Source organism: Thamnophis sirtalis, unplaced genomic scaffold (genome assembly GCF_051295495.1).
Source record: "Thamnophis sirtalis isolate CommonGarterSnake01/CBP01778 unplaced genomic scaffold, rThaSir2_p1.2 scaffold_6, whole genome shotgun sequence".
Lineage (NCBI taxonomy): Eukaryota > Metazoa > Chordata > Lepidosauria > Squamata > Natricidae > Thamnophis > Thamnophis sirtalis.
The window spans coordinates 84,184,304-84,199,406 of NW_028261386.1; the positions used below are offsets into that span (position 1 = coordinate 84,184,304).

Below are 15,103 nucleotides of genomic sequence, written 5' to 3' on the forward strand. Positions count from 1 at the left end.
ATCTTGGTCTGAGGGGTAATGAGATCATACCCCTGTCGTGGTCAGACCACTGCCTACTGAGGCTAGACTTCCGGAGGCCAAACCCCCACCGTAGGGAGGAGGAACCGACCAGGTGGTGCCGCCCCAAGCGACTTATGGACCCCTTGAGGTTCCAGACGGAGCTTGGGGTTATTCCTGATACTCTCACCCACAGTTCAGCGGAGACTCTGGTTGCTGCCTGGCACTCGGCAGCATCAGAGTCTCTTGACCGGATTGCGCCACTATGGCCCCTCCGGGTCGGCAGATCCTGGAGGCCTCCTTGGTTCACTGAGGAGCTCTGGGAGATGAAGCGCCGGAGGAGACGCCTAGAGCACTTGTGGAGGTCCGATAGGTCCGAATCGAACCGAGCACTTTTGACAGCATACACCAAGAAATATATCAGGGCATTAAGGACAACTAAAAGAACACATATTGCCACCTTGGTTGCGTCCGCCGAGTCCCGCCCAGCCGCCCTGTTTAGGATAACCCGCTCCCTCCTAAATAGGAGGGAGGCAGGGGACCCCTTACAGGGTAAGGCTGAGGAGTATGTCCAGTTCTTGGCGGACAAAGTTGCTTGGTTTCGGTCGGACTTGGACTCCACCCCTGCAGATCCAGCCGAGACACAGGGGGATAACTTGGCAGACCATCTCTGGGTTGAGTTTCAGGATGTTGCCTCTGGGGATGTGGACAAGGCTATGCGAGCTGTGAGTGCCTCCACCTGTATACTGGACCCGTGTCCCTCCTGGCTGGTTGCCAACAGCAGTGAGGTGACACGAGGCTGGATCCATGCGGTCGTTACCGCCTCCCTTCGGGAGGGGCACTTCCCCGCCACACTTAAAGCGGCGGTGGTGAGACCTCTCCTGAAGAAACCATCCTTGGATCCAGCCGTTCTTAATAACTACCGTCCAGTCTCCAACCTTCCCTTCGTTGGGAAGGTTGTTGAGAAGGTGGTGGCCTTCCAGCTTCAGCGTACCTTGGAGGAAGCTAGTTACCTTGACCCCTTCCAGTCCGGCTTCAGGCCCGGTTACAGCACAGAAACCGCTTTGGTCGCATTGACCGATGATCTCTGGAGAGCCAGAGATGGAGGCCATGCATCCATCCTGGTTCTCCTTGACCTCTCAGCGGCTTTCGATACCATCGACCATGGTATCCTTCTGCGACGACTGCGGGAGGTGGGAGTGGGAGGCACTGTTTTGCAGTGGTTCTCCTCCTACCTCTCGGACAGGTCGCAGTCGGTGTTGGTGGGGGGGGCAGAGATCGTCCCCGAGGCCCCTTACTTATGGGGTGCCGCAGGGCTCGGTCTTATCCCCCCTACTATTTAACATATACATGAAACCGCTGGGCGAGATCATTCGGAGGCACGGGATAAAATACCATCAATATGCGGACGACACACAGTTGTATCTGTCCGCCCCGTGCCAACTCAATGAAGCGGTGGACGTGATGAACCGGGGTCTTGAGGCCATTAAGAACTGGATGAGAGCTAACAAACTGGTACTCAACCCAGACAAGACCGAGTGGCTGTTGTGTTTCCCTCCCAACAATTTGGCCAGCGTTCCATCACTCAGGCTGGGGGGGTCAAAATTTACACCCCTCAGATAGGGTCCGCAACTTGGGAGTCCTCCTGGACCCACAGCTGACTTTTGACCATCATTTGTCAGCTGTGACCAGGGGGGCATTTGCCCAGGTTCGCCTGGTACGCCAGTTGCGGCCCTACCTGAATCGGGAGGCCCTCACAACAGTCACTCGAGCCCTTGTGATCTCTAGGCTGGAATACTGCAATGTGCTCTACATGGGGCTGCCCTTGAAGAGCATCCGGCGACTTCAGCTAGTCCAGAATGCGGCCGCGCGAGTGATCGTGGGCGCACCACGGTTCGCCCACATAACACCGATCCTCCGTGAGCTGCGCTGGCTACCTGTTGATCTCCGGGTGCGCTTCAAGGTGCTACTTACCATTCATAAAGCCCTCCATGGTAGTGGATCTGACTATTTGAGAGACCGCCTTCTGCCGATTACCTCCCTTCGTCCCATCAGATCGCATAGAGTAGGCCTCCTCCGAATTCCATCCGCCAGTCAGTGCCGACTGGCGACTACGCGGAGGAGAGCCTTCTCAGTAGCAGCTCCGACGCTTTGGAACGATCTCCCCGTGGAGATTCGTACCTTCACCACCGTCCAGACCTTCCGCACAGCCCTCAAGATCTGGCTATCCCGTCAGGCCTGGGGATAAGATTCTAATCTCGCCCCACCCGAATGCTGAATGAATGTTGTGTTTTATTGTTTTATTTTATTATATTTCACATTTTCTTTTTATGTTTTGTCTTGCACTCCCTTCCTACAAATTGTAAGCCGCCCTGAGTCCCCTCAGGGAAAAGGGCGGCCTATAAATGTCAAATAAATGAAATGAAATAAATGAAATGAAATGGAAGCGAAACTATAAAACAGTTTACAAGCCACAGGAATTAGTCGTTTCACACTTTTACTAAGAAAAATCCAAACCAACCGTATTAAGGCTTTGCAGAATGCACCGCTTTAAAGCTTGAGGCAATGGTTGCACCAGCTCTGAATTCAAGCTACAAGGCAAAGCAGTCAAGAGAAACCTGGGATTGAAACTTACTCTCCCCTGAGCAATTGCAGGGTTGCTGGATACCTTGAAGCAAAGGGCTCAGAGCCAGACCACCAGTGCTTAGCTCTATGTTCTGCACTCATTTTTCAAATAAAATGCAGACCATTCTCCATGTACTTGTTTGGAAAGAAGTCCTCTTGGCACTCTGAGATTATACTGTCCGTTGCCCTTTCTTCATTTCCTCTTTGTGTGCGATTGCTACAGGGTAGCTGTGCAATGTTTTGATGCTCTTTCCTTTTGCTGTGTTTTTGTGGTCTGTTGCAAAATCAGGCTGGCCTACCAGCCCTGAAGCTGCCACTTCAGGCAATTGTTTCCAAAGCACAGAGTAATTTCCTTGTCTCCAGTCTTCCTCTTTTCTATCTACCCTTTGTCTTATTTTTAAGGACTGAATGTTTATGGGAAATGTACTTTAAAAAAAAAAGAACAACATCACTTCTTAGGTCATAGACTTGCTTTATTTAGAGACTCATACACCAATGTTCCCTCTAATTTTTTTTCCGTGTGAGCGGAAAAGTATAGTGTTTGAGCGGCATATTTTCATGCCTGAGCACCTGAATTTTTTTAACAGATGTCACCTAAGACAACAACGAAATCAGTATTATTTGAAACTCAAAGTTATGTTTATTCAAGGGACCCGCTTAATTAAAAGTGTTATATAATATCAGTATCACTTAACAACGCTTCAGCTTAGCAACCAAAATGTTGGCTCAGAAAGTCTAGCTTTTGAAGCATGCAAATCTTAAAGCTATTGTTACAACACCCTCGCACCCCTAACCCTTTAGAAAAAAAACCTCTGGGGTCTTCAAACCTGACAGCTTTAAGACTTGTGGACTTCAACTCCCAGAATTCCTCCTCCAGTCATGTTGGCTCAGAAACTCTGGCATTGAAGCATGCAAGTGTTAAAGCTGTCAAGTTACAAGATCCTTGCACCCCTAACCCTTTAGGGGAAAAAAACCACAGGGATCTTCAAACCTGACAGCTTAAGACTTGTGGACTTCAACTCCCAGAATTCCTCCTCCAGTCATGTTGCGGCGACATCATCTGCGTGGATCTGCTCCATCTTTGGGTTTTTTCACAGGGGGCAGGGCTGCCACTGAAGATGCCGACGAGCCCCACCACCACCAGAATAACTGCTGCCGCCTCCCCCTCCTCCTCCAAGAGGACCACCACATTTGCTGCCCAGCGCTGCAGCCGAGGTGAAGCCTCCAAAGCTCCCGCAGGCACCCCCGCCCATTGCAACGGCGGCAGTGCCTCCCCCTCCGCTCAGAGCACCTCAGCTGGGCTCTGGGTTACCCCTGCCATCGCCTCCACCTCCGCCGTGCTTTTCAGAAGCCAGGAGGCCTTTTTTCCTGCTCCTGCCCCCTCCGTCGCCTTTCTACAGGGCGGGGCATAACCTTTTCCTAGGGGGTCACAGCAAGATCGACAGCAGTTTACAACTTCCGCGACACCTCATTTTAAAGCCCATAAAAAACTGAATTGAATGAGCTATTAAATGTTAAATTTGCTTTAAGAATGGCTGGAAAATTCGATTCGGAAGAACAAAGGATCATTGACAGAATAAAATGCATTGCCTTTCGAGAGGCTCGCGATGCTGGAGCGACGTTTATCAATCGAAAATGGATTGCAAACAAATTGAAACGTCATCCGGATTGGGTTACTGATAATTGGAACAAAACAGCCCAAGAATGTTTCACAAAATTTGGAGAAGGGCGTCCTCTGCAACTGTCCCAAGAAAGCAAAGCCATCATTGCAACTGGCAGTCGCAAACAACGAAAAGGAAACCGAAAAGTGGCCCAAGAAATCCTTCAAATTCGTGGAAAACGAGTTGATCAAAGGACAATCGGCCGATATCGAGAACGAGAAGGTTTGAAGCCATTCCACGTCATTTGCAAACCATTGAAAACTCAAACACACGTTCAAGATCGGCTTTGGTTGTGCGATTGGTTGTCTGAATGGACCGAGGAAGATTTTCTTCATTTGGCGCCATCTGACGAATTCTTCGTTTATGCCATTCGAAAACCGAATTTCCAGAACGATCGAATTTGGGCTAAAGACGTCGACGACATCGCCAAATATGAACGATATCGACAAATCGTTCGCAATCCGACTTGCATCGGGATTTTCGTCATTTTCACAGCCAAGAAACTGCATTGGGTTTTGAAGGATAAAGGGGAATCCTGGGATGGCAGTTATTTCCGTGAGAAAATTTTATTGGAGAATGTCATTCCATTTCTCAGTGATCCAGACAATGTCTTGGTGGTTGGTGAGGCTGTCTTTCTTCATGACAAAGCTCCTTGCATGCGTGCAAATGCGACTCAGCAATTGTTAAAGGAAAACAATGTCGAATTTTGGGGCAATGACGTCTGGCCGGGAAATTCGCCAGATCTCAATCCGGCAGAGAACATTGGGGCCATAATTAAGGATGAAGTGGAAGCTCTGATGATTCAGGAGCAAGGTCAAAATCGATATTCGGTTGAAACTTTGAGAATGAATTTGGAAACTGTGTTGAAAAATCTGGAAAATCGAACGGAACTGTTTGAAGATTTGTTGTGTTCTTATCCACCTCGTTTGAATGCTGTTCGAAGGGCTAATGGTGGTCATACTGACTATTAAATCGAGTCAATAAACTCAGTTTTTGATGGGCTTTCGAATGGTGTATGAATTATTTGTGTTGTTATTACAAGTGTTGCTGTGACCCCCTAGGAAAAGGTTATGCCCCACCCTGTACTAACTCCCATGGCCTCATGGCTCCTCAAAAGCACGGCAGAGGAGAAAGGGGGAGGGATAACGTGCGGGCCAGCTCAGGTGCTCCGCGTGGAGGGGGAGGCGGGGGTGCTGCTGACGGGAGCTTTGGCAGCTTCATCACAGCTGCAGCGTCGGGTAGCAAATCCAGTGCTGTTAGAGGAGGAGGAGGAAGAGGCAGCAGATATTCTGGTGGCGGCAGGGGCTTTGGGGGGTTGCTACAGCCGCAGCGTCGGGCACAAGCGGCTAGGATTAGCCGCCCACAAAGGACCTCCCCGGGCTTGCTTTGCTGAACACAGGGGCGACTGATGCTAGTTTGAGCGGCCGCGGCCGGCACAAACTACCGTCAGTTGCTCCATGCTCATCAAAACAAGTCTGCGGAGGTCCTTTGCGGACGGCCAGTTCTAGCTGCCTGCAAAGGACTTCCCCATGTTTGCTTTGGCAGAAATCACTGCGCGGCAGTTAGAAACTGCTGCGCGGGGTTTTCTTGCCATGTGCGCGGCCGCGCAGCCGCGCACCTTAGAGGGAACAGTGTCATACACCCCTTCCAGCTCCCAAGTAAATACAGTAGGAGGCTTACTACAAGGTAGGGAGATCCACATCTCTCAAAATGTTTCATTGCAGGGCTTCTGTAAGCTAGAATTCAGAAGCCAGTTGCTGTTTCTTTAAAAAGCTTCCCAAGAGCAAACTCTTCCGGAGTGATGATACTTCTGAACAGCAGATGCAAGATTTCAGAATGAAGGACATTATGTGATTGTTCCTGAGAAATACTCCAGTCTCCATTTATTGTGATGTATTTATTTACTTTATTTTTAGATTTTTTTAATTCCGCCTTTCATAAATAATTCAAGATGGCTAACATGCCTGATACAGAAATATTAAACATAAAATTAAAACAGATTTTCTAATCAGCTTTGATTTGATCTATGTCACAATTTTATTCATGGAAAAATATCCATTTCTAAAATGAGAGATCACCATTCAACATGACATAATCTACCAGGAAAGAGGTGTGTTAGACTTATATACAATAAATTATTTCCTTTAGAGGTTTCTCTCCTGTTTTTAAATTAATCATAAATTCAGCACAATGCACAATTAAAACTTTCAGATATACTGAAGGTTGGAAATCATATTGTCTGAACTTTAAATGTTGTCCCAAAGAAGGTAGAGAAATGTATCAGTAGGACCACAATGGGAATATTGCATCCAAGTTTTGGTCATCATGATATAAAAAAGATGTTGGGACTCTGGAAAAAGAGCAGAGAAAAGCAACAAATATTTTTAGACAATTAGAGGCTAAAACATGTGAAGAACGGTTTCAGGAATTGAATATGCCTAATCTAATGAAAGGAAAGATTGGGGTGACATTAAAGCAGTATTCCAAAATCTAGAGGGCTGCCACAAAGAAGAGGATTCAACCTATTCTTCAAAATCCCTGAAGGAAGAACAAGAAGCAATGAATCAAACTAATCAAGGAGAGAACCAACCTAGAACTTAAGAAAAAAAACAATTAATTCAAAGTTGTGGGTGCTCCATCACTGTAGTTTTTAAAGAAAAGATTGGACAACCATTTGTCTGAAATGGTTTAGGGTTTCCTGCTTGAGCAGGGGGTTGGACTAGAAGGCCTCCAAGGACCCTTCCAATTCTATTCTCTTCTCTTCTCTTCTATTCTATATGTTCTGTTCCGTTCCTTTCCATTCCATTCTCCTCAGCTAGACTTTCCCCAACAGTCTACATTAGTGCATATTATAATAATACTTTTCACTTAAGATAAATAGAGTAGCTTTTAATCTGAACACATATTTAGATTAAATGCATGTTTAATCATTTTGTCTCTCAATACTATTGTTCTCCCAAGGGACAAAAAAATCATTGTGGCAATTTTTTAAAAAATGGCTCTAAAGCAAAGCTGCTGAACCTTGCTGAGAATATTCACTGCAACCAACCTTACTATGGCAGCCACTCCCTTCAGCTCCTTAAATCCTCAGGGGAGATCTGAAATGCGAGGCCATACAAAGGAAGGAGAATTGCTCTCTCCCCAAATCTTTCAGTGGCATGACTTTGTTAGATTTTACTGACCATCTCCTGATTAAATCTTCCTATCCCAACATTGGATAGACCTCTTTGGCTAAAGTACTTTCAGAAGGCATATTCTGTCTACTGGTTGCTGCTGCTGCAATTAATTGCTGAGCCAATTGAGAGGATGTATTCTCAGCTGGTCCAATCTGGGCAGATGAGACGGGTGAATCTGCAGATTTTTGTAACAGTGCCATAAAATTAAATTGCATTTTATTGTGATGGGTTTCAAAATGCATAGGCCCTCCCTGTCCACTTAATTAGAAAATAGTGCAAACAACAGATCCGAGAAGCAGTTGGTGCATTTCACTTCCCTGGGAAACTTTTTTCTCCTTTTCAGCTTCTAATTATTGGCACAGTTTATGTCTGTGACATTTGGAAGAAAAGATAAGGTAAGGTCACTCATAATGGTGTAGCTTTTGTATTCCGGTCACTGAAACGTTGCACTGTACAGAACTTGAAGTAACTCAGCCGAATCTGAATAAGGCCACCTCTCTTACATCCGTCACAAATAACTGTCCCAGGCTGCTATAATCATAAACGTATTGACCTAGGAGCAAATCTTGATTTTCTAAGTTGGGGGTACGAGAATCCTAAAACAGAAGAGTGAAATTTGAGCCAGGTGGATATGCAGATGTCTACAGGTAGTTCTTGACTTAAAAATTATTCATTTAATGACAATTTGAAGTTACGATGGCACTGAAAAAGTGATTTATGACTGGTTTTTGTTGCAGTGTCCCCATGGTCATGTGATCAAAATTCTGGTGCTTAGCAACTGACATGGATTTATGACAGTTCCACTGTCCTAGGATCATGTGATCATCATTTATAACCTCCTAGCTGTCTTCCAATAAACAAATTCAATGGGGGAAGCCAAATTTGCTTAATGATCACATGATTCATTTAACAACTGCAGTGATTCACCCAACAACTCTGGTAAATGGGTCACACAATGGGGCAAAAATTACTTAACAACTGACTTGCTTAGCAACAGAAAAATTGGGCTTAATTGTGGTCATAAGGCGAGGACTACCAGTAACATATTTTTGAACAGTCATAACCTTTGGGACCCATGCATTAATGGCAGAAATTTTCTGCGCATTTGTTAAGTCCTTCAAAAACGTGATTATTAATATAGAAAGTCATCTATGAGGATTTGGCAACATTGTCAGAAAGAAACGGCACAATAGATATACCTGTCAGCATTGACTTCATTTAGTAATCAGGAAAGAATAGCAATAGCAGTTAGACTTATATACCGCTTCATAGGGCTTTCAGCCCTCTCTAAGCGGTTTACAGAGTCAGCATATCGCCCCCAACAACAATCCGGGTCCTCATTTTACCCACCTCGGAAGGATGGAAGGCTGAGTCAACCCTGAGCCAGTGAGATTTGAACAGCCGAACTGCAGAACTGCAGTCAGCTGAAGTAGCCTGCAGTGCTGCATTTAACCACTGCGCCACCTCGGCTCTTCAAAAAATAGCAATAGCAGTTAGACTTATATACCGCTGGACTCCATTTGATTTGAAATCAAGTGTACTTTTACTAATTATAAATGAACAGTTGCAAAGCAAAGCTGAGTCTGGTTAATTAGGTGCGAAAGCAGATAATATCAAGTACAATTCAATCCCGTCCCCTTGGCACTCCTGTACATAGTCCAATTATAATGCACCCAACTGTCAGGTGGGAGATAACTTCAAAAAGTCTCAGCAAGATGGAATGCCGGACAGTTGGCCTTGGCAGAAAACTCCCTTCTTCCACATGCGCAGTAAGGTGGTCAGATCAGCGACTTGAAACTTCCTCCAGCACATAATGATTCCCCTCCCAGATACCATGCCCCCCCTCCCTGTTTCAATGACAGCTGAAGCAGCAGCAAAGCAGAGGCTGACATCCGGCCCTTCTCCAGAAAAGGGTGGTCAGACCTGTAGAAATGAAAAGAACACAAACAAACAGACAGACAACAAGACACGAAAAAGGGAAAGGGGGAGGGAAGAAAAACAAGAAAAAGAAAAAGGAAAATTAGGAGAATGTCCAAAATCAGGGCTTGTCAGGATAAGCAGAGTAGAACTTGCAGAGCAGACGAGGCGCTCGAACATGGGACCCATCAACCCATTCAGTGTGAGACGGTGGGAAATGCTTCCAAGCCACCAGGTACTGGATAAGGTTCCGGCGCTTACGAGAGTCTAAAATCTCACGGACTTTGAAATGTTGCTCACCCTCAACCAAAAGCGGAGGGGCGGAGGAGGGAGAGGCGGCCTCAACGACGAAGTGCAGACAGGCTTCAGGAGGTTAACATGGAAAACAGGGTAAACCCGGTTGAGGTGCTTAGGCAGCTGGAGCCGGACAGAAACAGGGTTGATGATTTTGACAACGGGAAACGGGTCAACGTACTTGGGCCCCAATTTTTTCGACTGCTGGGGTGTTTGAAGAAATCTAGTGGACAAATACACCTGATCACCAACCTTGTACTCATAAGGTTTAGTCCGGTTCTTGTCAGCCTGTTTCTTATGAGCGCGGTGCGCAGCATCTAGAGTCCGCAGAGCCAAAGGCCAAATGTGCTGAAGGCGGTCACTCCACTCGGACAGCGACAATACTTGGGGCTGTTCACGGGGAACCTGAGGAATGGGCACAAAGTCCTGGCCAAACACCACATGGAAAGGGGTGAACCCAGTGCTGCTATGCACGGAATTGTTGTAAGCCACATCCGCTTGTGGCAACAAATCCACCCAATCATCTTGCTGGTAGTTGATGAAACAACGTAAATATTGTTCTAGTACAGAATTAGTCCTCCCACAAGCCCCATTAGTCTGAGGGTGGTGGGCAAAGCTTAATCCCTGGACGGAGCCAATCCGCTTCAGAAACTCCTTCCAGAAAACGGAGGTGAACTGCACACCTCCCTCCGATATGATGCGGTCGGGCACCCCATGTGAGTGGTAAATATGGGAGATGAACATCTTAGCAAGAGACTTAGCAGAAGGAGCAAGGGATGAAATAGACCTGTTTGGAGAACAAGTCGGTAACAACCCAGATAACAGTGTGTCCCTGACTCTCAGGAAGTTTGACAATGAAATCCATAGAGATCTCCTTCCAAGGGGCCACTGGGCGAGCTAATGCCTGGAGCAAGCCCTGCGGCTTTCCCGGCGGGCGTTTAGCAGCAGCAGTGGGAGATAACTTCAAAAAGTCTCATCAAGATGCAATGCCGGACAGTTGGCCTTGGCGGGAAACTCCCTTTTTCCACATGTGCAGTAAGGTGGTCAGATCAACGACTAGAAACTTCCTCCAGCACATAATGATTCCCCTCCCAGATACCATGCCCCCCTCCCCGTTTCAATGACAGCCAAAGCAGCAGCAAAGCAGAGGCTGACAATACCTAATAGATGTCTGAAGACTGCCAAAAATGAAATTGAGAGAGAAAGACAAAGAATGAGGAATGTTGTCATATCTTAAATCAGGGTTGTCAAACTCAAGGCCCGCGGGCTGGATCTGGCCCATGGGGTGCTTAGATCTAGCCACAGGGCTGCCCTGGAAAAAGCAAAGGATCAAGTGGCCCACAATGCTCTGCCAACAAAAACGGAGCTCGTGAGGGCCACAGGTGGCCCTCTCGTGCTCCATTTTTGCTGGCAGAGGGTTGCAGTAGGCTGCTGCAGCCAAAAATAGAGCTTGCAATGGCTACAGGCAGCCCTGCCAAGCTCTGTTTTCACTGGCAGAGGGTTTCAGGAAGCCCTTGCAGCAGGGATGGGTTCCGGCAGGCTCTACTGCCAGTTCGCTCATGCACGCTTCGTGCGTGCATGTGCAATACAATAAAAATGATTATGCGCATGCGCAGAAGCAAAAAACAAGATGTGCCATCTGGAGAACCAGTTTGGGGGTATGGCAGGCCTGAGTCACTGCCGGTTCCAGAAACCCAGGCTGCCAAACCACTACTGGTTCGGCCAAACCGGTAGGAATCCACCACTGCGTTGCAGCAAAAACAGCTCGGGGGTCCATTTTTTCTGGCAGAGTGCTTGGGCCACCACAGGCGCCCACAACATCAGTGACGTCGAGCTAGCCATGCCCACACTGGCCACACCCACCCTGCCCTTCCCAAGGTCAAACACAGCCCTGATGTGGCCCTCAATAAAATCAAGTTTGACACCCTTGTCTTAAAGTTATCTGTAAACATTGTTTACTGCCTTATAATGATATTTATAAAGCATATAATGATATTTATAAGGCATATAATGATATTTATGAGATTTCCCATCAGTCAATTTGTGGTGAAGTAATTCTTTCATCTATTTTTATTTCATAGATTTCAAGTTTGAGTTTTTCTAAGCAAAGATTTAACCATGGAACAAATTCAAATCTATTTTAGAGATTTTTGGAGATGTCCTTAGACCATATTTTCTATAGGGGGGGCTAGAACAACAAGCAACTTTGATTGATTTAAGTCTCTTGAGGAACTATGAAAAAAGGAAACCACTTAAGAGAAGCCAGGCTGTGTTTAAGTGTGATTTATGTTAAAGAAATGTATGTTGACATTCTTAATAAACTTTGTAACATAAGTTCTGACATATTAAATGGGCTGTAAAAGTCCCAAATCTGGGGGTAAAACCACTAAACCATTGACTGGGTCATGTTCTTGCATAGTTAAAAATCATAGCAAATAGATTGTGTCAGTTATAGGTAAGTATGATTTTGGAATCCCCACTGAAATGGAACAAAGTTAGTTAGGAATGCTAAAGATAAGAACAAGCCCAAAGGAAGGATGAATCTGTCAGGAATAATTTTATTCAGTTTCTCATTATCCAAGTTTGTTCTGTTTTAGTTCTGCATCAATTTGCAATTTTTAAAGTAGTTCAAATGAAGATTCATACATAATATTGTGCACATTTCTCCTAATATTTGCATTTTTCTAAGTTACATAATTTTGCACAAATATTGTCTCTAATATAATGTGTATTTGTATGTACTATTAGTTTGTTTTGGACAGTTTGAGCTGCAAATTATTGGACAGATTTTCTGAAAGCATATAACCATGGTTTGATTTGCATATAATAATGAGGAAATGTTACATGAGCAAATTCATTGTATAATTCAAAACAAAAATATATCTCCCCTATCTCTTAGATGAGGGGTCCCCAACCCCCAGGTGCAGCCCATTAGTGGCCCGTGGCTTGTTTCAAAGGCACGGGAGCTTTGTGGTTGCATGAGAAGCTTCATTCATGCTAATTCATGAAGCTCCATTCGTGGAGGGCATTTGAGTAGAGGGCGCTTGTGCTTGCATGCAAATCTCCATTCACGCCAAAGGAGTTTAATGCGTAAGTACTTTCTGCTTATGCAAGTGGAGCTTTGTGCATGAGCACAAGTGCCCTCCACTCAAGCGCCCTCTGTTTGCCAAGTGGAGCAAGTGCCTTCCACTCATGCACGAAACTGCATTTGCATGTGCTGAGGGAGTGCGTGCCCGCTACTTGCACCAATGGAGCTCTGCACATACGTGTGCCTGCCACTTACACGTCCACCTCTCCAATGCTGGGCCACTACCCTAGATATAGTCACTTGGTATAGTCCAAAGATAGGATGGCCACTTTTAAATACAGGTACATGTATTGATTTTATGCAGATAGTATTAGGTTAGATCCCCTTCATGGATCACTGCCTTGTTAGCAAGGGGCTTGTGCACCTTAAAGAAGCTAAGAACTAAGCCAAGATGGACAGGTCATAGAGGAGAGTTATGACATAATGTGGTGCACTGGAGAAGGAAATGATAATGACTCCAGTATCCTTGACAAGAACAGTACAATGGACAGTACCAAAACGCTAAACATGGGACCATGAAGAACTGAACACGACTTAATGACGGAACAACAAAAATTAGAGTAGATGATGATTCAGTGGCTGAGTTTCTTCCACCTTTCACTTTCTTAAATTTCATTACCACCCATACCACTGTATACAGATAAATGACAAGAAAATGACTGTAATTTTTTTGCATTGTTCAAGAAAAAGCTCAGATTAACTTATACTGAATGTCCCTTTATTGTCACCCACACAGCTGCTGACTTCATCCTACAACTACCTTTAGAGACAACTGATACTTCCAGTTCCACTTCTTTTCTTCTCAATGAATCAGCTAGCCTCTAGAAACTTAGATCCCCCCCATTTCATCATAAAAAGCTACACATTTTTCATTAGATTACATTACCTGTTTACACTTTTGCCAACTAATTATTTCTCAAATCATTACAGTTAATGCCAAATATTAATACTGCACTTTCACTAAGTCTCTCCTCCCCCAACAGCTAATATTAGAGTAAAAACTGATGCAGATCCAGTATAAGTACTCAGATTTTAACAAACTCTACAAGACTGTGTCTGATTCAATTTGGGAACAATCCTAATTATTCTGGCAGGAAGACTGACGTAATTAGAAACATGGTTTGGCATTGTTTGTTTATTATTATCTTCAATATATCTATCATCTGCCCATTTAATGAATCCAGTTTTGTGATAAAAATACAGTTTTAATCAGATCAGGCAGAATGAGATTAAGGGGGAAATATATCTAATTGTTTTTCATAACAACAATTTGTAATGTAACAGAGACCATGAAGAGCTGTAGTCAGCCATCATCTATCCGGCTGTAGAAATCAGTTAAAATAGGCATAATAGCTGATTTGTGTGAATGCTTTCAATGCATGCTTTAAAGATCCATATCCCCTTAAAAAATGCAAAAGAAACTCGGGTTTCTGAGATGTTGTGCAGGCTGCAAAAATGGTAATAGGGATTATATATGGTCCACAATCCAGAATGTCTATCTCCGCAATAGCCATACTTCTAATTTCCACTGTCTTCTTTTCAATCTTCCAAAAAGAAAAGAACTTAGACTGGTTGTGGTAGCGGTGAAGAATGTAGCTGGTGTCATGCAAAGTATAAATAAATATTAATTATAAATATGAGGAAGGCTTGCCAATCCTAGAGCAAAATCCTTTGTCAATTCCCTCTCCATCATCTTCAGGTAGGGCTGGCAATCTCTTCCTTTAAACCTTGGAGTTCAGACAATTATCAAGTATATGGACCACTGATGTGGACAAAAATAAAATAATTTCCTCTCTGTTTTCCCTAAGTTTTCATGAGGAGGGCCCTAGCATAATAAAAACCCTGAGCAGATTCTTAGCATTTAAATAGAAAACTGATCGATTCAGTTCCATTTGAAAAAACAAGAAGATTGTATGGCTTTTTCTAACAGCAATGAATACATTGATGCGTATGTTCACATTCATATTGCTGTGGTTTTAGGAATGTTGGCATAGACAGACTGACACCATTTCTCCAGTCCTGAGTGACATCTTGTTTACATGTTCACTATCTCACTGTATGAAGAATGATGATTAACAGCCTAATAAGGAACATTGATGCTATCAATATTAATTCCAATTAATCATTTATTTGGTAACAAGAGAGAGAGAGAGAGAGAGGGAGGGAGAGAGGGAGAGGGAGAGGGAGGGAGGGAGGGAGGGAGGGAGGGAGAGCAATCACTTCTGTTGTCTCAAGCAGGACACTAATTCTTTTTTATTCATAATGCTACATTTGGGTTACCATAGAAGTTTCAGGCCTGGAAGCCATCTTTTGCATTGGGCCTTCAGGCCTGCCACATTCAATGC

The 15,103-nt window shown here is 44.8% G+C and overlaps 1 protein-coding gene across 1 annotated transcript in view; it reads right to left on the reverse strand.

The window, feature by feature from the left end:
• Window positions 1–6,165: 6,165 nt before the first annotated feature.
• ADGB (androglobin) overlaps window positions 6,166–15,103 on the reverse strand; it is a 177,463-nt gene continuing 168,525 nt past the window's right edge. Inside the window, exon 35 of the mRNA XM_087718320.1 lies at window positions 6,166–9,382. Within this exon, the coding sequence (XP_087574446.1) occupies window positions 9,377–9,382 (6 nt within the window). The 3' untranslated portion in view covers window positions 6,166–9,376. The remainder of the gene's footprint in view (window positions 9,383–15,103) is intronic.